The sequence below is a fragment of the Lampris incognitus genome, chromosome 5 (genome assembly GCF_029633865.1).
Source record: "Lampris incognitus isolate fLamInc1 chromosome 5, fLamInc1.hap2, whole genome shotgun sequence".
Classification (NCBI taxonomy): Eukaryota; Metazoa; Chordata; class Actinopteri; order Lampriformes; family Lampridae; genus Lampris; species Lampris incognitus.
The window spans coordinates 39,301,794-39,326,804 of record NC_079215.1 but is presented as its reverse complement, the minus strand read 5'-3'; the positions used below and the strand labels follow the sequence as shown (position 1 = coordinate 39,326,804).

Sequence of the window (25,011 nt, the reverse complement as noted above, 5' to 3'; positions counted from 1 at the left end):
CCATGATGCGTACATTGAGCATATTATGCCAGGAGGTGGATTTGTAGGAGATGGAGATTTCACCGAAAGATGTCCTAACTGAAACACTGGAGCGTCCTTTCAGTAGCAGGTATAAGGTCGGTGTAATGAGCCAATAATGTTAAACTTAAGCAGTAAATAAAACAAATACACGCTGATGTGATTGCCCGGAGACAGGAATAGGATGGCATACAGTGCGAACAATGTTTCCATGTGCATTTTTTTTTTTTACATATAATTCTTGTCTGGCCAAATTGTTGTGGCGAGCCGGCGTGGAAGAATGAGAGATAGAGCTCCCTTATTCGCAACTCTAGTGTCCCATACATCGCACGACCCCGAGAGTGCCGTTTAATTAACACTCAGTCAGAACCGAACGGAACTGACGGGAAAGGAGAGGCAAGGATTCAGTTAATGGCAGCTACTGTGTTCCATACACCGCATGACCTCAGAAGTGCTCTTTTATTCTGCCCCTCCCCATGGTAACAATGGCTTCCCCTAACGAGGACTAAAGGGTCGACTGGTTAACGTAGTCGCCCGTGGTGCAGCAGACACGGGTTCGCGTCCCGGCTGTAGCGGTTCCCGAGCTGCCCCTCGAACGCATCAATCTTGAATCACCGCCAGGAATGTATTGTGTGCGTCCGGGTTATTTGGATGTGTACGTCTCTCTGTTACCTTGACGTCGTTCAGTAAATCCTCTATGCACTTACCGGTGTCACTGCACGATCTTCTCGGGCGTCCGGGTAGGGTAGCGGTCTATTCTGTTGCCTACCAACACGGGATCGCCGGGTCGAATCCCCGTGTCACCTCTGGCTTGATCGGGCGTCCCCACAGACACAGTTGGCTGTGTCTGAGGGTGGAAAGTCGGATGTGAGTATTTGTCCTGGTCGCCGCACTAGCGCCTCCTCTGCTTGGTCGAAGGCGCTGTTATGTATGCACACATCCACAGTGCTGCATTTGATTTGGTGCTGTTCTATTGTGCTGGGATCGATTGGTGATGCCTGCGGGCTCTGGGTTGTTTGATCGGGTCTGCCTTTGATGCTGTGTCAGTCTAAATAAAGAATGCCACGGAGAGGTTGTGTCGAGCGACAGCGCTGTGTCCTGACGTGATTTAAAAATACAATATTGGCGACGAGGATGGCTGATATCTCTCTCCCACCACCTGCCCCCTTCCTGGCATTACCTGGCGAGCCTCCGGTACCATGGACTCGCTGGCTACATAGTTTTGAAAATTACATCATCGCCTCAGGGCTCGACGACGTGAGCCAGGCTAGGAAGACGGCTCTGTTGCTACACTGCTTGGGAGTAGAGGGTCATCGTGTGCTCGGGTCTCTGGGGAACGTCACAAGCTTTGCCGAAGCTGTGGGACTTATGAGCACCCATTTCGCTGCTCCACAGAGTGCCCTCTTTCGGCGATTTATATTCCGTCAGCGACACCAACTGCCTGGTGAGTCTGTGCGGCAGTACGTAGCTAATTTGCGAGGGCTAGCTAGCTCATGCAAGTTTGGCGCGCTTCAGGACGAGATGGTTCGCGACCAGCTAATCGAACACACCAACAACGCAAAGGTGCGTGAGACTCTCCTGCTGGAAAAAGACGATCTGCTGCTGTCCAGAGCAATTACCATCGCACTACAGGTTGAGGGAGCAGCTGAGTGTGCTGCTATGCTAAATACACAGCAAGTGGCCACCTCCAGTCAAGCTGCCAACGACTCCTCCCTCTACTCACGGCTGCCCCTCGGGACGCAACCCAACCAGAGCGAGGCGGGCGCCGACTCCACTGGGGACGTCTTGCAACTGCAACGACGGCGTTCTCGGCCCCGCCCTCAACAGTCCTGTGGTAACTGTGGGTCTCGGTCTCATGTTTCAAGGGCTCAGAACTGCCCTGCCCGTGGCCAGACATGCCGTAGCTGCGGTAAGCACAATCACTTTGCCAACGTCTGTCGATCTTCCCCGGCTGGGTCAGAGGGCCACACCCCCCAGTCTTCAACCGCCGTCATTCACAAGGTGAGCTCTGGGCCAGTGTCATTCAAATCATGCATAGTCAACATTAATGATGTGTGCATCCCCCTGCTGTTGGACACCGGTGCAAGTGTGTCTCTCCTGAATGTTGATACCTACAGTCAATTTTTCGGTTCACTGCCACTGTCCGCACCCTCAGCTGTCCTCTGTGGGTATGGTGACTCCAAAATCGATCTGGTTGGCTCTCTCCAAGTGACTGTCTGCTATGGAACCAAGCTGGTGCCCAATGCAGTTTTTCATGTGGCACGCCGTGGGGCCAACCTGATGGGCCTGGACCTGTTCTCCGCTCTGGGGTTCTCCCTCTTAGACACAAGGGGGGCAGCAATCCTGACTGTCGCCACACCTTGGCAGCAGAAGTGGCCATCGCTGTTTATGGGGCTGGGCTGCCTCTCCGCCTTCACCCATCAACCTCTCCTCAACCCTGCTGTGAAATCTGTCATCCAACCACTGCGCCGCATCCCGTTGGCTCTCCGTGATGGGGTCTCCGCCGAGCTGCAACAACTGCTGGAAGCTGGCATCATTGAACCGGTGGACGCGTCACCTTGGGTCTCAAACCTCGTGGTGGCTAAGAAGAAGTCGGGGGGCCTGCGTGTCTGCGTCGATCTACGTGCAGTAAATAAGGCAGTGGTCCCTGATAAGTATCCACTGCCTACCTCAGAAGAACTCACTGCTCAGTTCTATGGCTCTGAGGTGTTCTCCAAGCTCGACCTCAGACAGGGGTACTTACAGGTGCCCCTCCACCCCAGCAGCCGAAACCTCACAGCCTTTGTGACACATGCAGGAGTGTTTCGCTACACCAGGATGCCTTTTGGTCTCAGCTCCGCCCCTAGCTGCTTCCAGAAAATCATGGTCTCCGTGCTGGCTGGCATACTGGGCGTGGCCATTTATCTGGACAATATAGTGGTACACGGGCCCACCAGTGAAATCCACGACAAGCGCCTTAACATGGTCTTCGCAGCCCTGTCCAAGCACAAGCTAACTCTCAATGCTGAGAAATGTGTCCTCTCTGTGCCAGCCATCGACTTCGTGGGGTTCCGGCTGTCAGCGAGCGGTGTAACTCCACTACAATCCAACGTGGACGCCATTCAGGCCATCCCTGAGCCCAGCTCGGCCGCCCAGGTCGCCTCCTTCCTGGGTATGACAAGTTACTACCTGAGGTTTCTTCCCCAGTACTCTGCGACCACAGCCCCCCTGCGCCAGCTGCTGCGTAAGGACGAGCCATGGGTGTGGTCAAAGGCATGCAGTGACGCTGTGCGTGATCTCAAGACTCAACTGACTTCACCACCAGTGTTGGCTCACTTCGACATCTCCAGCTCCACCTTTGTGACCTGTGACGCATCAGCCACAGCGATAGGGGCCGTGCTGTCTCAAACCCAGAACGGTGTGGAGAAGCCCATTGCCTTCGCCTCCCGTGCCCTCAACCTGACCGAGCAGCGGTACTCCGTGGGTGAGCGTGAGGCGTTAGCCTGTATCTGGGCTTGTGAAAGGTGGCACCTCTACCTCTATGGCCGCTCCTTCACCCTCAGGACAGGTCACCAGGCCCTGACAGCGCTGCTGTCCACATCTGGGACAGGCCACAAACCCCTGAGGCTGCACCGCTGGTCTGACCGCCTCCGCCAGTACAACTTCAGCCTGCAGTTAACCCCAGGCAGAGACAATGTTGTCGCCGACCTGCTCTCTCGCTCTGTCTCGACCCCAGCTCCACAGACGGACACTGACTGTGTGGAAAAGGACATTGTCCAAATGCTACACACACCCCTCCAGGCCACTGTCTCTCTGCAGGAGCTGAGGGCAGCCTCCGAACAGGACCCTGTCCTCTCCCAGCTCCGCACCTACATCCAGAACGGCTGGCCTCACAAGGTCCCAGAGGAGCTGGCTGCGTTCGCCCGAGTCAGACAGGAGCTCTCCTGCTGGAACGACACCTGCGTGGCACGTGGGTTTTGCACAGTGGTCCCAGCTGCTCTCCGTGCACGTGTTTTGAATACAGCGCATGAAGGCCACCTGGGCATTGTGAAACTGAAACAGCGCTGCCGAGACCTGGTGTGGGGGCCGGGGATAGACAGAGATATTGAGGCTCTGGTGAAGGACTGTTCTGCCTGCCTTGTGAGTGGCAAGACTGGCCACCAGGCTCCCCCACCCCTGCAACCTCTCGCCTGGCCCTCTCAGCCCTGGGAACACCTGCAGTTGGACATTTGTGGTGAGATCCATGGAGTTCCCCACCACCAACGCTTCATGGTGGTCGCCTACGATCTACACTCAAAATGGCCTGAACTCACCACTTCCGGCACTGTGACCTCACAGATCATCATCGACTTCCTGGACTCTCTTTTCTCTCGCTGGGGCCTCCCAAAGGCCATCACCACTGACAACGGCCCTCAGCTGGTCTCTGCTGAGTTCACTGCTTATCTCGAAAGCAAGGGCATCCGTCATATACGCACTGCGTACTACCACCCCCAGGCCAATGGCGGCGTTGAACGTTTTCACCAGTCACTGAAGAACGGCCTCAGAGCACACATGGCCCAAGGGTGCTCTTTCACGCAGGCCATCCGTCACACTCTGCTGCACTATCGGGCCACACAGCACTCGACCACAGGCGTCTCCCCAGCCTCTCTCATGCTAGGCCGGGAACTGTGCATGCCCCTTGACAGGCTCCGCCCCTCCACACCTCAGGCACCTCCCTCTGGGGTCAGAGCCTCAGTCACTCGTCAGCAGACGCGGATGAAGCAACGGTTTGACCAGTCAAAACGAACCAGGGTGCCAGACATCAATGTGTCAGACTGGGTCAGGGTCCGCAGGCCCCACAGGGACAATAAAATGGCTTCATACTGGTCCTCTCCTCTCCAAGTCACCCGTCAGCTGGGCCCAGCCACTTACCTCCTCAGCGATGGCACTCGGTGGCACTCCAGTCGTCTACGGAAGGTGTCAGCTCCGCCACACACAGCTGGTGACACGACCATAGCCATTCCCTCAGCATGGCGAGACGCCCCGGGGCTTCATGCAGCTCCTACACGGGCCCCAGACATTTCTGGGCCTCAGCTCCCCCTGCCATCTCCCTCCCCACCTCGGCCTGCCCAGCCTCAGGCCGCCCCGCGACCTGTTCGCACACGTTTACGCCCTGGCCACCTAGAGGACTTTGTGTCAACCTTTCATGTTTGAAATCCTGCCGGGGGGGGGGGGGATGTTATGTATGCACACATCGACAGTGCTGCATTTGATTTGGTGCTGTTCTATTGTGCTGGGATCGATTGGTGATGCCTGCGGGCTCTGGGTTGTTTGATCGGGTCTGCCTTTGATGCTGTGTCAGTCTAAATAAAGAATGCCACGGAGAGGTCGTGTCGAGCGACAGCGCTGTGTCCTGACGTGATTTGAAAATACAATAGGCGCCCCTCAACGCAGCAGAGAGGGGGTGGAGCAGCGACCAGGACGGCTCAAAAAGAGCGGGGTAATTCACCCTTCGCTAAGCCACGCCTCCGAAACGCAGACTGGCCAGTCACAGCGCAGTAATTAAGATGTCATCTAAATAACAGATGACCCCTTCCATGACCTAAAGAACCTGATCCATAATCTTTTGAAAAATAGCAGGGGCGCTAGCAACACCGTAGGGTAACCTATTGTGGTGATACAACCCTCTGTGTGTGTTGATAGTTAGGTAATGTCTTGAATTGTCCTCTAACAGAACTTGCTGATAAGCCTGCGACAAGTCTAATTTGGTAAAGTGCTGACCTCCTGCTAGTTTAGCAAATAAATCTTGGGTTTTGGGTAGTGGATACTGTTCCACATTCAACCATGGATTGATGGTGACCTTGTAGTCTCCACATATTCTCACACTATCATCCTTTTTAGGCACACAAACTATTGGAGCTGCCCACTCACTGTAATTAATGGGTGAGATGACACCTTCAGCTTCCAATTTTGCCAGTTCTCTCTCTACGGCTTCTCTTAATGCATAAGGCACGTTTCTAGGCGTACAGAACTTGGGCACAGCATCTGGAACTACATGTAGTCTGGCTTCAATACCTTTTAACTTGCCTAGCTCAGGTTTGAACACTCATGCATGTCTGGCACACACATCATCCACTGTATCAGGAGCCACTCTGTTGACTCTTGACCAGTAGCTTTAATTGACTTATCCAGTCTCTGCCCATTAATGCAGGACCTCTTCCTTTCACGACTAGTAGTTCTAGCTTTTCTGAGCGTTCCTTGCATTTCACCTTTGCTGTGAATTTTCCTATCAATGGCAATGATTCCTCACTGTAGGTTTTCAGCACACAATTTTCAGGACTAAGTTTCACATCTTTAAACCTGCGTTTAAGTAGAGTTTCAGATATCACTGACACGGCTGGGCCAGTGTCTACCTCCATTTTCACCCTTGTACCATTTACACTGACATACACATAGTAGGGTTTCACAATGTCACCTTTACCCGTGTCCATTGCAAAAAGTTCGGCCCCTCCACTGTCCAATGTCTGACCAGTGTCAATGTTCTGTACAGCATCCACCATGCACCTTGTCGGCACACAGCAGTCGTCTCTGGCACTGCAGAGCTGAGGCTGGATAGGATCTCTATTTGCCCGAAGACTGTGAGCGTTGCTCTGGTCCACGTGCTGGGGAGCGTTGCAAATAACTCCACAGACAAACCTATCACGCAGTGCTTCATCTAAAAATGTTCCAAAGTTGCATGTGGCTGCTAACTTTCTCCAACTTGCAATGTACTCACTTATTGTTTCGGTTTCTTTTTGGTTTCTTCCGTGAAACTTGCATCTGTCGGCAATAAAGTTGGTTTTCGGGATGTAGTGCTTTTCTAGCATTCCCACCAGTACTTCATATGTTTTACCCGATGGCTTATCTGGCGCGCACAAATCCATCAGCAAGCTATGCGCCCTTTTTCCTACCACCGTAAGAAATACCGCTTTGGTTTTCTCATCTCGAGTGTCCAATCCATTTGCTGCGAAGTGCTGCTCTAACCGCTGGCGATAACTATCAAAACTTTCCTCACTTTCCTCGAAGCAGTGGCGCCCCCAGAAAATTTTCATAGGGGTGGCCAAATGGGGCCACTGAAAATCTTGGGGTGGCACACCAAAACCAGAAACCATGACTGAATTTCGGGAATTCTATGATGCTGTTGTAGTATACTGTATAGCCTAGTTGAAAACTGTCAATATGAGAGTTAAGAAAAATATACATTATTGATTTAAATGAACAGCACCTAATGTAAAATATCAGATAGAAGCATATTATGCATAATCAGAAGCATATTCTGCATATGCGACTCGTGGCTGGGGGGGCAGCGGGGGGGGGGCCAGGGAAAGTATCACGGTGGCCGTGGCCACCCCTGGCCACCCCTTGGGGGCGCCACTGCCTCGAAGTGGAAATCTTCTGGCTTACCGAATGCCATCTTCTGTTCGACGGTCCTTTCACTCACCGAACGTCTCTCTGGTTGTTCGTCGTTGACTTCTGCCTCACTGGAGCTGCTTGACATGCTAACTCTGTGACTTCCAACTTAAACATCCCATCCTCGTCGCCAAACTGTCGTGTATGAAACACTAATAATGTTCTAAGCTGTTTAAGCAGATAACTGGAAAGTGCACACGGCAGACTTATGACAGTAACGTAGTATATTTATTATTACACTGTAACAACCTAACTATCCAGAGTAGAGTTGAGTACCAAGAGAACGCCCTGGTGGAGATTCTGCCTTATATACTATTCAGGAACAACCAATAGATGACCTCCACCTTATTCAATACCAATCACATTGATCTGTGTATATTCAAAACTAATAAAACCACACTGGTTAATATTCTGTGTTGGGAACACCACACACTCCTTCGAGGACAGCAACGTACACATTTTGGACGGAGAAGATAGATGGTTTGAAAGAGGGGTGAAGGAAGCCAGAATGGAGGGAAGGTCACGCCATGGTCAGCCTTATACTGAAAACCCTGAGAGAGCCACCATTCTTGGATATTGTGCGGTAACTTGTCAACTATTGGGGCGATACCACGTGCAGTGTCGAGATAGCTTAGGCCAAGGAGGCGACCCTCTAATTTGGCAGCTTCTACCTCTTGCAGGAGATCACCAAGCTCTCTTAACTTCACAGGATCTTTGCCACTGACCTTTGGAAAGTTCATGAGCCTGTCAAAGCGTGATTTCTCAATGATCTCTGGAGCCCCAAAACATTCTTCTAAACGCTGCCAGGCTTTGCTTAATCCAGCAGGAGGATGACTAACATGCACTGCTCTTATTCTCCTTATATGTTTTGCAGATTCCTGCCCCAGCCACTTAATGAGGAGGTCCAGCTCTTCACTGGCGCTGAGCTGCAATCCATTAGTTGCATTAAGGAAAGAAAACTTCCATGCCCAGTAGTTGATAAGATCTCTGCGTGCCAAGTATCTTGCGACATCAGTGATCTCAGCAGTGCCATCTAGTGGCCGTTGTAGAATAGCTCTTTTGGATGAGCGCTGAGCTGCGTTGGCTGACAGCTGTGCCAGAGAAGGATGATGAAGCGGGTTATTTGACCTTTGAGGCGACGCTGGCCTAGAAGTGCTCTCATCCCTCATGTTGGAGACATAAGTAACTGCGTGAGTGGTGAAGCGTTGTCTGGGGGGAGTCCCAGGTCTCATTACGTGAACAACAGGCTCTATGGGCTGTGAATAAGGGTTGACGCTCTCAGCTGGTGGCAGTTGCTGGTGTTCAACATACTGGCGCGTTCTTTCAGTGGCATCTTCAATAACTGAGTGTCTATCACCTTTTTCAAACTCTTCTGCTGCCGCTTCGAGCACACTAGCCTCATCAATGGCTGCTGCTACCTCATTTTCATGCTTCAGTGTGTTCAATCTTGCTTCTATGTGGGCTTTTTCAATCATAATTTCTGATTCAGATTTAGCAAAGTTATCTCGTGCGCAAGCTGCTTCACCTTTAGCGTGAGCCGCAGCAGTTCTGCTAGTTGTTGATCTGCTGGAGGTTATTGTCACAACCCCTCTCTCTTGACGCCTGCTCACTCCTCCTCCTCCTGCACTCTAGCATACCTGTCCATGATTTCAATCAACACACCTGCTGGCCATCAAGCAACCACCCTCACCTTTAAGAAGCCTCCACTGTGTACCAGTCTTCGGTGGAACATAGCTATTCATGGGTTGTTGCCTAAAGGTTATTGCACGTCCAGTCCTAGCCTGCATTCTCTGATGTTCATAGTTTTTGCATTTTTGCCTGCCTGTCTGATTTTTTGCTCTCTGCTCTCCGGGACTTAAGCCTGCCAGTCTCCCTGCCACTGAGCCAACTCCTGGGATCTGCCACTTCTATAAAGACTTGATTTCTTCCTTACCTGGTTGTCCCGTCTGCTTTTGGGTCTTTCCAGATACGTGACAGTTATAGAGGCGACTGACCTGCTTTCAACAGTGGACCGCCGTGTTTCTTCAGATCCCTGCTTTACTTCCGTCATTCAGTGCTACTGTGAGCCTAGCGTGAGCAGTGGTGAAGATGGTGAGACGTGTTGGGGCTGAAGACCACTCTTCTTGGGTAATTCTGCCCACCGTGAGGTCTCTTTTTTTACTGTTCTGTCCTCATTTCACACCCGTTCGCTCAACTAGACTAACGGCTAACGCGTCCAATGAATTTCAGAGGCAAGATGTAGTTTCCAGGCTTTTACTTGTCTTCAGTTCAGCAATCGAGTATTATTCTTTTTTCCATACAAATAGATATGCACTAGCCTAGTCTATCAGCTAGGTTACATAGCATAGCTTTCGAAGCTAACACGATTTAAACGAGTATTCAAAACATTCTATTGATATATTCTTAAATACATTTCTAAGTCAACACTTACAAGCAAAGCCTTCCCAAGGCATGAACGCTTTCAAGAGGGTTGGTAAGCAATTTAAAGATTTCCTAGACAACAGCTTAATCGCACAACTTCTGTCAATCGACTGAATTAGAATGAACTTTGACCGTTAAAAAGTGAATACAACATTTCAAAATAAAAACCACGTATTTACGAAATAATTTCTATTTTAAGGGAAGCCTCTAATTGACGCAAAATCACCACGAATCACACTAAAATAAGAATGCCATGACGAACATGGAGGGGGAAAAATAGGAAGAAACCTCAGGGAGAGCAACAGAGGAGGGATCTCTCTCCCAAGACGGACATCGTGTAATGGATGTTGTGTTACACAATTTACAGAATACAAAATTGAAAGAGGATAACAGAATTATAATGGAATTATACATTTTATGAAGAATATGATGTGCATGATGCCAAGCACCGTCCAGATGCCACCGGAACAGCCAAACACCCAAGCCACGCGACCACAATCACCATGAAAAAAAAAAAACCCGTGTCGTTGTGGAAGAGGCCGGCCGATACCAAGATGAGAGCTTCTGCAAGCAATTGCTTGGCTACAGGCGTCTTGTGTTTCAAGGGAGCGCCCTCTACCACTGGACAGTACAATTACAATTGGGATCCAGCTCAGATGGGGTCAAATGGCCCGCTTGCTTCCAACTCCTGTGAAACCAACAATTTATTGATATTTGGAAATTAACCTGAGGGCTGTACTGAGTGAAGACGGGGGCCGAATGCGGCCCGCGGGCCGCCAGTTGCCCATGCCTGTATGGCCTTTTGCGAACAACTACTGTCATGTGCAAGCAAAAGGCATGGAAAATATCCGCGAAAAGGATGTGTCGATTTGAAATGTTGGCAGCAAGCTAAGTAGGGCACTCCAGACGTCCCTCTCCCCAGCAACGCCCTCCAGCTCCTCCTGGGGGATCCCAAGGCGTTCCCAGGCCAGATTGGACATGTAGACCCTCCAGCGAGTTCTGGGTCTACCCCGGGGTCTCCTCCCAGTTGACTGTGCCCGGTAAATCTCCAAAGGAAGGCGCACAGGAGGCATCCTAATCAGATGCCCGTACCATTTCAACTGACTCCTCTCGATGCAAAGGAGCAGTGGCTCTACTCCAAGCTCCATCCGGATGTCTGAGCTCCTCACCCTATCTCTAAGGCTGAGCCCAGACACCCTACGGACGAAAGTCATTTCAGCCAAGGTTATCTAGACCGATTATAAAATACTACTGTCATGTCCAGGGTGTCTCCCCGCCTGCCACCCAATGACTGCTGGGATAGGCTCCAGCACTCCCGAAACCATGAGAGCAGGATAAGAGGCTTAGATAATGGATGGATTGATATATGGTAGTCAAATGCGCTTGCGCATATACTGTGTGATAAATGGGAATACAGGAAAAATGTAGGGGCTAGATGACCTCAGGAAGTTCCGGAGGAAGGTACATGAGTGTTAGCGTATTGCCTAACGGTGATTCATTAAAACCAGCAAAAGCTAAATAAAGCCCCCATCGCAATTATTTACAATTATCTGTGCTACAATGAAACTTTTGGCCTTTCCTCTAGGTAGAGTTCAAACGAATAGGCTGTGTAAAAGATGCATTATTTACAACATTCTGATCATTTGCATTTTCAGTAATCGTTGCACATGACAAATATAGACAAAACAAGAGCAACAGAAGCAGTTAGGCCTACTTGCGGAGTCACACTTCATTAGACTACTAGTCCTGCACTGTAAATGAAGATGAGGTTATTTGGCACAGACGTAGCTTCCTCTGTAATGTTGTTTGATATGATGTATAACGCGAGTAGCGTTGTGATCCGCCGTGCTAAGTGGAGTGACTCAGACATTCAGTCAAAAAAATGGAATTAAATAAAAACGAGTTAAAATCTTTGAACCAGAGAGAGAGAGAGAGAGAGAGAGAGAGAGAGAGAGAGAGAGAGAGAGAGAGAGAGAGAGAGAGAGAGAGAGAGAGAGAGAGAGAGAGAGAGAGAGAGAGAGAATGAATAAAAACAGTTAAAACTGGTACAACCCCGACGACAGGCCTGCATTAATATAAAGTGAAAGTCATTTCGGGACAACACATCATCGACCTACATTTATCCGCAAAGGAATAATTGCACTCCGGTGAGTGGTATTACTTTGATTTTATACACACGACCACCATCACCTCCGCACAGACTCCTCCCAAACGGCTGACGAAAACAAGACACTTAGCGTGAGAGAGGAAAAAAGGGGGATGACGTTGTCATTCACCGTGATAACGTGTAATTACGGTTGTTATTAGCGTGTAGTAAAGTGTAAGGAATTGTTTCCCCGACAAGCCGCGCAGAGAAGTGAGGAGGAGCGTTTGCTTCCGGAGCAGCGTCGCCCGGTTCCCCACGGAGAACAGCGGCATCTGGGAAGGGAAGGAGGTGCGGAAACAAGCCGAGGGAGAGAGAGAGAGGGACGGAGAGGAGGAAAAATATCACGCAGCAGTAACGTGAAAACACCGGAGGTGAGTGATGTGGTATGCTAGGAATTCCGCCTGAATGCTGAAGGTGGCTGTCGCATACGTAACCGTTTTCTCAGCCCTAAGATGGCTAGTCGCAGGGGGATGATTATAAATCTGTAACGTGAGTAACTTTTTTCATATTCTTTTTGGGCGACGCATTGCATGGGGAGGGGGGGGGGCGTTGTGTTGCGAAGTCGAGAAGGTGTGGGGGGGGCGGAGTGAATGGGAGGCTGCGGCGGTGAATAGTGTCTGTTGGGGGGGGTGTCCTGCATTTATAATCATACGTTACTTAATTTGACTTTATATCATGACAGATTTGATATCTGCTTTTATCAGGATTGGACGAGGAGTCCGCTGTGTCAGGGAGCATACCTCAAAACAAGCGTGTTCCCCTTGCAACGTTATCGGAGCCATTAGCCGACCACTGACCGCTTCCTTTAGCTGTGGGGTTACCGCACATAACGATTGCGATTTTCGGGGAGGGTTGGAGGAAAACGACTGAATGTCATTTAAATCAAATGTGCAAAGTAATGGCAATTAAGTTTGATCTTTAGACACTGGCAACTTGGTTGTCCTCATCTAGGAGGCCTGTCGTCAATTTGGAGCTGTACTGGTTTGGCCCCTGAAGTCGTTTGTTTCGCCTGCGCCGAGTGGTCATCTAACGTTTTATTCAAAATTGTATCTCGTAGATGATTTGATTTCGATCAAGTGCGTAGTTTTTTATCGGGGCTTTCAGTTTGTGAAGTGAGCTTGTTTGTCAGTAGGCAGTAGCCTTGGGTAAAGGGGTGCGTTAGTTAGCGACGAAGTGAGTCAGAGAATATGAGAGCGCATCAGAGAGCATACTACGTGTACACAAAGAAGGCTCGCAGAGTAAGATGTAATAACGTCTTTCTGATTCTTTACTTTGATTTACCCACCATCCACAACGGCCTGCAACTCTCATCAGTAGCCGTCGTGTTGCCCCGGCTATCAGTATGAAGTTAGGTCAGGGTTGAAGTGATAATGATAATGGTGTTCATTGTCAAACATGCAGATAGACAGGAGAGTAGTGACTTCAGTCATGTATAGTGCTGTAGACTGAGGTCACAAGTTGTGCAGGCCCCGGGGTTAAAGGCTGCAGAGCAGATCGTCGCTTGTATTGGTGCATGGTGCTGGCTTGCCTCGACAAGCTAATTGTTTCCACCCTTGTTGGGTAATTTCTGCCATGCCTGTGAGATAACAGGCCTGTTTGTTTTATACAAACACGGAGCCACTTAATTCCCTGTCATGTTTCTTGCTTTAAGAATTTTAGAATGAAAAGAAACCAAGAGAATGATTCTTGTGATAGAATGTTCCTCTTTTCATTTCAGGGGGAGGGGTGTCAAAGATAGTTATCAGATAATTGTGGGCGAGTACAGAATTCACCGTTTGCAAAATAATTATTGATACTGTGGCCAATTGTTGGATCTCTATGTCCATCCATCCATTATCCGAACCGCTATGTCAATCGTTAAAATCATCAACTCCATCAAGTAATTAATCTGTATTTAGAAGGGAGAAAGGGAGAAAGAGAGAGCTACAATATTTTACTTATTACTTTACTTTGTCATTCAAAGCTATTCACACTCGGTGAGGGAATGTTGCTCAAACTTCCACGAGGACTTGACTTCTTGTGTAATAAGAGTGAAACAACTTCCGACTGAGCATATCTAATATGCCGGTGCCTCGGGAGGGAGAAGAGACTCAAATTGTTGACAATAACATCCATTACCTAAGGACCCTGCTACTGTTGTTGGACCGTACCAGTGAGGTTTTTCTCTCTCTCTCTCTCTCTCTCTCTCTCTCTCTCTCTCTCTCTCTCTCTCTCTCTCTCTCTCCCTCTCTGTGTGTCTGTCCCTTGTCACTCACTCCCTCTGTCTTTTACTCCCGTGCCCTCCTCTCTCGTCGACACACAATACCTTTCCGTCTGTATTTCTGTGCATGTACAGGAAGTGTTTATAAGGAATTACATATTATATTAAGTAGAGACAAAGGTAGAAACATAGAATGAAAACTCTCAATATGCTCAATATGTCAGATTCAAAATGTGTGGTCCTGATACATTGCTTGCTGTTTGTTGAACACATTCCAGTGGTAAACAAACCAGTATTCACCAATTTATAGTGGTTGCGGTTGTTATTTACTATAAGACTATTGCAATTGCATTGGTTTGGTGAGTTAATTTGTGCAAGAATGAATCAGTCACTGCGCCACCACAGTTAAAAAAGTGCACTGTAACTCTGACTCTTCCTCCCCTTATCCCCATCTCCATCTCCGTCGGCTCATTCTCCAAACTGTGGCATGCAGTGTTTTGTGTGTGTGTTGTTGTACGTGCATGTGTTTGTGTGTGAGTGTAGGAACATGATGTCACTGCTAATTGTGGAGGGCTTTTGGGCTGCTGTTGGTTTATATTCTGGCCCTCCCTCCAACTTTTCCTCTCTCCCTCTCCTGCACCGTTTCCTCATACCACTCTCGCTCTCTCCCTCTTTATTTACTTTCTTCTCTACTCATTCCCCCCATATTGCTCTCTCTCTCCTCCCTCTCTCTCTTTTTTCAGGCTAGCATTTCTACTAAACATCAGGAGTTGCTGACTATGGAAAAAGTGACTCTGACTTACAGGCCAAGTTTTAGGCCAAGTGCTGTTTGTGCTTGTTTGCATAAGTGTGTGTGTGTGTGTGTGTGTGTGTGTGTGTGTGTGTGTGTGTGTGTGTGTTTGTTTGCTTGGTATTATAAAAGGTCTTGCAGTGGTACAGCTTTTCAAGATGGCCCCATTCTGGTAAGGGAGCTGCTGTCACCGCTCTTAAAACTGATATTGAATAGGCACATGTGCATTTGCATGTGTTGCACATGCAAACACAATATTAAAAATAAGCAGTCAAACAGTGTAAATTGTCACTTTGCAAAACTGCAAGCATGCTAGACTCCTAAATAATATATAATATATATATATAATATAATATAATAATATATGATATATCTTAGGTGCCCCTGGAAAACCCTTAAAATATAGCTTAGTCTAATCCAGCTGACCACACACACTGAGCATGTGTGCTTGTGTCTGTATGCAATTCAGACATTTAAATGTAAATTTTCTCATTTAGCAGGCAAGTTTATCCAAAGCAACATAGAAGAGAGTCAGCAATTAGCAGATAGATTTGTGTGTCAACAACAGGCAGTATGGAGCAGTAAATGATAATCATATCATAGGCATCAGAAGGGAGTGCTCGGAAATTCAAATTACATAGTATCTTGACAATGCCACATACTATCACAGACATGTCATAGCCAAGAGCACATGTCATGTCAAGAGCAGGTAGGAGTGGAAAGTAATTCAGATTGTAGTAGTAAATAATTCATAGTAGTTGGACAATGTCACAAATCAGTTTAAGAGTTGTGCTTAGGGTTAAGATGCACCTAGAAAATGAAAGTTTCAGCACTTTCTTAAAGAAACTTTGTGAGTTTGTTTGTAATTCTGATGGAGTTCATTCTGCCATGTTAGGGCCAGTTGAATGAAAAGTCTGGACCTACACCGATCAGCCAAAACATTAAAACCACCTGTCTAATATTGTGTAGGTCCCCCTCGTGCTACCAAAACAGCTCTGACCCGTCAAGGCATGGATTCCATCGGACCTCTGAAGGTGTTCTCTGGTATCTGACACCAAGATGTTGGCAGCAGATCCTTTAAGTCCTGTAATTTGTGAGGTGGGGCTTCCTTGGATCCGACTTGTTTTTCCAGCATATCCCACAGATGCTCGATTGGATTGAGATCTGGGGAATTTGAAGGCCAGAACAACACCTTAAACTCTTTGTCATGTTCCTGAAACCATTTCTGCACAATTTTTGCAGTGTGGCAGGGCACATTATCCTGCTGAAAGAGGCCACTGCCATCAGGGAATACCATTGTCATGAAAGGCTGTACTTGGTCTGTAACAATGTTTAGGTAGGTGGTACGTGTTAAAGTAACATCCACATGAATGTCAGGAGCCAAGGTTTCCCAGGAGACATTGCCCAGAGCATCACACTGCCTCTGCCGGTTTGCCTTATTTCCATAGTGCATCCTGGTGCCATCTCTTCCCCAGGTAAATGACGAACACAGACCCGGCCGTCCACATGATGTAAAAGGAAACGTGATTCATCAGACCAGGCCACCTTCTTGCATTGCTCTATGGTCCAGTTCTGATGCTCAAATGCCCATTTCACAGTAGACAGGAGTCATCATGGGCACTCTGACTGGTCATCTGCTACACTGCCCTATACACAGCAGGATGTGATGAACTGTGTGTTCTGACACCTTTCTATCATAGCCAGCATTAACTTTTTTTCAGTAGTTTGCACTACAGTAGCTCTTCCGTGGGGTTAGACCAGAAGGACTAGCCTTCACTCCCTAAGCACATCAGTGAGCCTTTGGTGCCCATCACCCTGTTGCCGGTTCACTGGTTGTCCTTCCTTGGACCACTTTTGGTAGGTACTGACCACTGCATACTGGGAACACCCCACAAGACCTGCCGTTTTGGAGATGCTCTGACCCAGTTATCTAGCCATCACAATTTGGCCCTTGTCAAAGTTGCTCAGATCCTTACACTTGCCCATGTTTCCTGCTTCTAACACATCAACTTCAAGAACTGACTGTTGACTTGCTGCCTAATATATCCCACCCCTTGACAGGTGCCACTGTAATGAGATAATCAATGTAATTCACTTACCTGTCAGTGGTTTTAATGTTTTGGCTGATCAGTGTAGGCCTTGTTGCTTTTGGAGCCGGCATAGATATAAGCCTAACAAAGTTAGAGCACAGAGGGTGAGGAGTAGTGTCTATTCCTACATATTTGTAGGTAAATCGGTGTAGTTCTTTGAAGTGCACAGAAAGCCAACACCAAAGGCTGTGATCTTTCCTTCTGTATGACTAGCTGAAGTGCATGTCTTCATAGGACTCTGAGTATACCAGGGCTCCCCAGAACCAATGTGTCTGTGTATATTCAGGGTCATGTATGGCAACAGAAAGCTAATGGGAAAGAATGCAAGATCAAAGTTTGCACGCATAAACATGCCTACTTTGTGAATGCATGTGCATGTTTATGAGTGTGGGTTTGTGTGAGCAATCAGATAAGGAGTAACGAGATCTGTTATCACCAACCCACTTCCCCTGTGAAACAATACAACCAGCCCGCCCTTGACCAAACAACTGTGTGTGTGTGTGTGTGTGTGTGTGCGTGTGTGCGTGCGTGCACGCGAGGTCATTTCAGATTGGACAGATGAGTGATGAATTAAGGACAGCAGAGATTTGATTAATCTCAGGCTGTCAAATTGGCAAAAGAACGAAAATGCTGTGTTTTTTGTGTGTTTGTGTTTTTGTGTTTGTGTGGTGGTGGGTACTGGGCTGTGCTCGTGTCCTTTCGCCAGTGATTTTTTTTTCCATGCCTGTTTTTCCTTCGTTTTCCCTGTCAGCCCCAATCCATGCCCCTCAACAGAGTAATTGTCCCAGTATCAGTGTGTGTGAGAGAGAAAGAGTGAGTGACTGAGTGAGAGTTTGTGGTGTGTACTGTTGTTGCAGGGAGCAGACAGCCGTGAGGTGTGTTTGAACAGTGAAGGAGTAGAGAGGCCCTGTTCATCCTGTAGGGTGTGAAACTGAATTATACCCCCCCCCCCCAATCATCTCACACACAAATTCATTCCTTACTGCCTCCTCTCACTCAGTTTTACATGGTGCCTTTGTTTTCCTCTCCCTCTGTCTCTCTCTCTCGTTGTGTGGGTTTGTGTGTGTGTTTTCAGTGTATTCTGTCTCGGCATCTCCTAGCTGTCAAGTTTTCTCTGTGAATTGGTTGTCGATATGCATGATATTCCTCACATTAAAATAACCCAGGAAAGCGGGAGAGGTTAAATACGTTTTTCTTCTTTTTAAATGAAGCACCACAAACCCCACCCACCCATACACAAACATACACCCATACACACACACGCACACACGCACATACATCGGCACACATTTCTCTCTGATCTTTCAAGTTTACATGATTCTGATGTGACCTTCTCAACATTGCTGCACACTCACATACATACCCACAACACTCATTTTGGCTTCATGAAGGTTTTCTGCCTAATATGAATATGAATACCATGCAATAATGGTTACTACTCCTATTAAGCTATTTACGGTTGTTATATACTGCCTACCAGGGTGTCAACTGGGGAACTTTGTAGTTGAATTAGACATGTTACTCTCAGCCGTTCCTGACGATGACACACCACTGATTGTCATGGGAGACATGAATATCCTTTCTGATAAATCCCAAGCAAGTGACTTCCTGTCTCTCCTGTCCTCCTTTGACCTCAGATAGGTCCCCACCCCTCCCACACACAAAGCGGGCAATAGTCTTGATCTGATTTTGACTTGGAACTGTTCCACAGCAAATCTGACTGTCACCCCCCTACATCTCTCAGACCACTTCTTTATTCAATTTACGGCCTCCTTACTGGAACATCCTCATGTTCCTCCACAATGAGTCTCCTTCCGCCAAAACTTCCGGTCCCTTACACCGACCCACCTCTCCAGTGAGGTCTTGGCTCCCATGTCTCCTCATAATGAATCTCCACTCCCTGTCAATGAGGCTACAGACACACTGTGTTCCTCACTAGCCTCCTCTCTTAACTATCTCTGCCCTCTAGCATCCAGACCTGCTCGTAATGCCCCCGTAGTCCATGGCTCACTGAGGTCATCAGACTAAAGGGCAGGGCTAAGAGCGGCATAGAGAAAATGGCATAAAACCAGAGTCCACTGACCTCAATTACTACCAGTGTCTCCTAGCATCAGTCTACTCCGTTGCCTACCAACACAGGGATCGCTAGTTTGAATCCCCGTGATACCTCCGGCCTGGTCAGGCATCCCTGCAGACACAATTGGCCGTGTCTGCGGGTGGGAAGCCAGATGTGGGTATGTGTCCTGGTCGCTGCACTAGCGCCTCCTCTGGTCGGTCGGGGTGCCTTTTCGGGGGGGGCTGGGGGGGGGAAGCATGATACCTCCATGCGCTATGTCCCCCTGGTGAAACTCCTCACTGTCAGGTGAAAAGAAGCGGCTGGTGACTCCACTTGTATCGGAGGAGGCATGTGGTATTCTGCAGCCCTCCCCGGATCGGCAGAGGGGGTGGAGCAGTGACCAGGACAGCTCGGAAGAATGGGGTAATTGGCTGGATACAATTGGGAAGAAAAAGGGGGAAAATAAAAAAAAAAAACCGGCTAAGACCACTTACTATCAGAACAAGCTCTGTCGCGCCACTGATGCTCGAAAAATGTTTTTTGCTTTTAACTCACTCCTCAATCCGCCTCCTCCTCTGACCTCCACTCTACTCATTGCTGACATGTTCACCTCGTACTTTACTGATAAGGTTTCTGCCATCAGTAACCAGTTCTCTGAGCCTGACCAATGCTGTCTGCTGCTGCCAGCTAACAGTGTCTCACTGACCTCATTCTCCCCCCTGACCAGGGGGGAGAATGAGGTGAGTGTCCAGTCTCCAAGCTTCTGCTGGACTCTTGTCCCACTACCTGTACACTGGACCCGATACCATCCAACCTCCTACAGACCATTTCCCCCACACTTAACCCCGCAGTCACACACATCATCAACTCCTTGCTTACAACGGGTGTGTTCCCCACCGCATTTAAGCAAGCTCGAGTTACCCTGCTGCTCAAAAAACCTACACTCAACCTAGCCCAGGTTGAAAACTACAGACCGGTTTCACTCCTACCCTTTTTTTCAAAAATACTGGAGTGCACGGTCTTTAACCAAGTTGGAATTCCTTTCTGAGAACAATCTGTATGATCTAAATCAGTCTGGCTTTAAGCGGGGTCACTCTACCGAGACTGCACTCCTGTAGGTAATAGAATCACTGCATTTGGTTAGAGCTGCTGGTCAGTCTTCAGCTTTATTGCTGCTAGATCTGTCAGCTGCCTTTGACATGGTTAACCACCAAATCCTCCTGTGCACACTCACTGACCTTGGTATCTCAGGATCTACCCTGCGCTGGTTCATGTCCTACCTCTTGGGGAGATCTTTTAGAGTATCTTGGAGGGGAGAAGTGTCCAAACCGCATGGCTTATCCACAGGGGTACCTCAAGGGTCAGTGCTCGGTCCCCTTCTCTTCTACACCATGTCACTTGGTGCAATCATCTGCTCCCATGGTTTCTCATACCATTGCTACGCTGACAGTACCCAGCTCTTCCTATCATTCCCGCCAGATGACCTCACACGGATATTGTATCATCATGCCTTGCTGATATCTCTGCATGGATGAAAGAACACCACCTTCAGCTTAACCTATCTAAGACTGAGCTCCTTGTCATCCCAGACAGTCCATCCTTACAACAGCATATTAATATCCAGTTCGGATCAACCCAACTCATGCCCACAAAGTCTGCCCGGAACCTGGGTGTCACGATTGATGACCAACTAACCTTTAAGGTTCACGTGGCCTTGATTGCTCAGTTGTGCCGATTTGCCCTGTACAACATCAGGAAAATTAGACCCTACCTGTCTGAGTATGCTGCACAACTCCTGGTACAGGCTGTTGTAATATCATGCAGTGACTACTGCAACTCCTTACTGGCAGGTCTCCCTGCATGCACTTTCAAATTAACCCAAGACAACATATGTCACTCTGCTGTTCATATCCCTCTGCTGGCTCCCAGTTGCTGCCCGCATCAAATTCAAAACCTTAATGCTCGCTTACAAAAATGGCTCCCGCCTACCTGAACTCCCTCATTCAGGTCTACACTCAGTCCCGCTCACTACACTCTGCCAATGAAAGGCACCTGGCACTTCCGACACAACGGGGCCCTAACTCAGAAGGCAGACTCTTCTCTTCTGTAGTTCCCCGGTGGTGGAATGAGTTATCAAACTCCATTCGATCCACTGAGTCCCTCTCCATCTTTAGGAAGACGCTAAAGACCGAGCTCTTTGTCGAACACCTCCACACCTGATGATATTAATATTAAAAAAAAACTGCTTCTGTGCACCCTATGCATTGTCTTTGTGCAATGCCTGTTGACACCTATGTCCTATCGGACTTGAACCTAGTTTTTTGGCACTTACTTGCGTTGTCGCCTCCTGACTAGATCCCTGCTTGTATTGTATTAACTCTCAGATGTACGTCGCTTTGGATAAAAGCATCCGCTAAATAAAATTGTAACATTGTATATGACCTTTGTGTGTATGACCTCCCTCCTTTTCTTTCTTTCCTCCTCAATCACGCACACACACACACACACACACACACACACACACACACACACACACACACACACACACACACACACACACACACACACACACACACACACACACACACACACACACACACACACACACTGATAACACCACAAAAGATAGAATGTGATGAAAGAGCCTGTAAAGGCCAGGGCCCCAGGTGCCAGACTAATTAGTGTACTGCAGTGAGTCCGGGTATTTCAGCCGTACTATCTTAGAACAAGGCCCGGCTCTGAGTTGGTACAGCTCTGTTGACTTATCATATCCTCCCTCCATGTCTAATTTTCCCTCCAGGGGCAAGACAAATGTTCCTTTCTAATACGGTTGTTGAGTGAGCAGAAGAGTGAAGCCATGAAGTAGCTGGACAGGATATAATCGGAGTACACTTATATTAGGAAATGTAATATGGAATTGAAAGAAAACCCCCATCCTACCTATAATTACTGTATTAGTGTCAATGATCAGTGTTTGATGAATTTATTGCATCATCTTGTTCCACTAATTATGGAGGATAATCGGTAAATGCTGCGTTGGTATAAACCCCTGTTGTAATTTTTCAGTAATCTACATAATTACAGCCAGTGGTTGACGCATTCATCTTTGGTCTCATTCTTTTAAACACTGAAATGGTGTCACTGGCTAATTCTGGTGTTCTTTAAGGGTTCTTATGAACGGTTTTATATTATGCTGATTCAAAATATTTCCTGACCAATTTCTAAACATTGCCATGTCACAGCTAGGCTTCGAAACTGTGATAAACATGTGCTTTTAGAAGCTGAATCCCCTCATTACTGCGTTCACAAAAGTTTTTACCAACAGATGTGTTGGATATCAGGGCAATTTGGCCCTGATTTTTTTTTCAAAAAGCCAACGTTAAGTTTCATCAATATCAAAAGTGGTTTTGCAGCCAGTGTTAAATATCCGAGACAAAATAATAAAATCCAAATGGGAGTTTTATGGTCTCTATGGTCAAGCACGAGGTAAATAACAGTCACAGAACCGACTGTAGTTACTGTTCCCTCGTTTGACGAGATTAGTCACTGGGAATTGAGAAATCCTCATTCTACCGGCAAGGCGCGATATTTCTTTGTGATGAGTGGACAGTGACGGGTGGTAGGAATGTGTAATTATACCAACAGTGGTTTTGGTCCCAGGACGAGCAGTTCGGATGAGTGTCTCGCGGTAATGACATTATGCCCTGTGGGGGACGCGAGATTAAGCCAGCAGCTGTGGTTAGGAAATTATGAAGTATGAACTAGGTGTCATTTATGGTCTCTTAATCAGAAACGCTTAAAATATTTGAATAATTTTTTCCTAGTTTCTTGTTTCGCCAAATGAACTTGGGTTGGATAAAGTCGGAATAAAGTGAATTTAATTGGGTTGTGTAGCTTGATTAAACCAGACAGCACTGGAATTTGCCTTTTACTGAGCACCTTTTACAGTAAATAAGCGAATTGAAATTCATGGGCACGTTTGTTTGCACTAAACTGGGTCTAATTGCCCCTGCTTAGCTTGTGCTAGCTAGCTAGCTGATTCAGCCTGTCCAAAACGGGTGTTCAGTCAGAGCAGAAGGCTTCACTAACATTGGGAAACAGCCTCCACCGGTAGGGAGGTTGTATGAGAGAGGCAATGACTGTTTAAGAGGGGGGGGGGGGCAATAAGAGAATAAGAGAGGGGGATGATATGAGGCGCTGGATATAGCTGCAGTCGCGTCTACTCCAGACTCTGGTGTCTTTGGCAGTGATGGGACATTCCTTTTCTGATGAGTCACTCTCTCTCCCTTTTCCTCATTTTTTTTCTTACACCCCTTGTTCTCAACAATGTCCTTCCCTATTTTCTGTCTCTCTCTCTCTCACTTTGTTATTTTAGATTATTTTAGACGCATGGGCACACACGCATGTGTGACCCCGCGCACGCACGCACGCACGCACGCATGCACGCACGCACGCACGCACGCACACACACACACACACACACACACACACACACACACACACACAAGCAAAAACATGCACTTATAGGCAAATGCAATGTGAGTAAGAGCAGTGCTGTTTGTGTCTAGACTTCCTTGTCCTCTCGGATGTCCTGCCACATCCCTACTATATATATATATAGGACATCCAGTCGCTACTGCCTCTGCCCTCACCTTGACCTTACACACATTATATGTGTGTACTTGTATGTGTGTGTGTGTGTGTTATGTTAGAGAAGAGAAAGGGAAAGAGAGAGAGAGCATGTAAATAGAAAGAGTTGTGACTTTTCATAAAGTATGATTTCTTATCATGTATATTGAAAAAGCAACAACATTCTAGCAACCAAGCATGGCGTGCTATGATTATATAAGTGCAAAGCCCAAAGATGATGATGATTGGTCCTTTTTTTTCCCCCCCTTTTTCCTCCCAATTGTATCCGGCCAATTATCCCACTCTTCCGCTGCTCCACTCCCTCTGCTGATCCAGGGAGGGCTGCAGACTACCACATATCTCCTCCGATACATGTGGAGTTGCCAGCCGCTTCTTTTCACCTGAGAGTGAGGCGTTTCGCCAGGGGGACATAGCGCGTGGGAGGATCACGCTATCCCCCCCAGTTCCCCCTCCCCCCTGAACAGGCGCCCCGACTGGCCAGAGGAGGCGCTAGTGCAGCGACCAGGACACATACCCACAACCGGCTTCCCACCCGAAGACACGGCCAATTGTGTCTGTAGGGACGCCCGACCAATCCGGAGGTAACACGGGGATCCAAACCGGCAATCCCCATTTGGTAGGCAACGGAATAGACCACTATGCTACCCGGATGCCCATGATTGGTCCTTTTAAAGATCCCTTTTGAGTTCATATCAGTTATGAACAATATATCCTTAAAGATGGAAAAAAATATAGAAATACAGTATGTAAGTTTTGGCTATATAACATGAAGGAGAGATATCCTAAAAGTAAGACAATGATCATACCCTTAAACTTGAAAGAGGAAACCGTTGAAAGTCTGGCGGTTAATAGAGATTAATAGAACGAGAGACTGGCAAAAAAAAAAAAAAGTGTTGCATGCTATGATAGTGTAATGAGATATAGTGGCTGGCAAAATTGTGTGTTCGCTGTTTCCATCATTGCACATATTTCTAGCCAAATGTTAATCTAATCCTTTTGAGTGTTGAAAAGTCCCAAAAATGTATAAATGTCTGTCAGTTATGTTTCCATGGACTGGTTTTAAGCGATTTTACAATCTCCCTCTGTGCAACACTCAAGAGCATACTAGAGGAAGGCTGAGGGGAATTTACGTTTCCATCTTTCTTCATTGCATAATCTCCTCCTTGACAAGTCAACTTTATGGCCCCTTGTGACTGTGACATCATTTTTGGCCGCATTTAAGTAGGTCACTTT

The 25,011-nt window shown here is 47.7% G+C and overlaps 2 protein-coding genes across 6 annotated transcripts in view; one reads left to right on the top strand and one right to left on the bottom strand.

The window, feature by feature from the left end:
* Positions 1-8,900, bottom strand: part of haspin (histone H3 associated protein kinase) — a 56,288-nt gene extending 47,388 nt beyond the window's left edge. Inside the window, 1 exon segment of the mRNA XM_056280509.1 lies at positions 8,151-8,900. Within this exon segment, the coding sequence (XP_056136484.1) occupies positions 8,151-8,900 (750 nt within the window).
* A 3,209-nt stretch (positions 8,901-12,109) lies between these two features.
* The window catches only part of LOC130112531 (amyloid beta precursor protein binding family B member 2-like), a 72,954-nt gene continuing 60,052 nt past the window's right edge, over positions 12,110-25,011 (top strand). For 4 of the 5 annotated variants that reach the window (XM_056279945.1, XM_056279944.1, XM_056279943.1 and 1 more), the window contains exon 1: positions 12,110-12,363. The gene's annotated coding sequence lies outside the window, so the exon portion shown is untranslated. The other variant, XM_056279942.1, reaches the window with a different exon arrangement.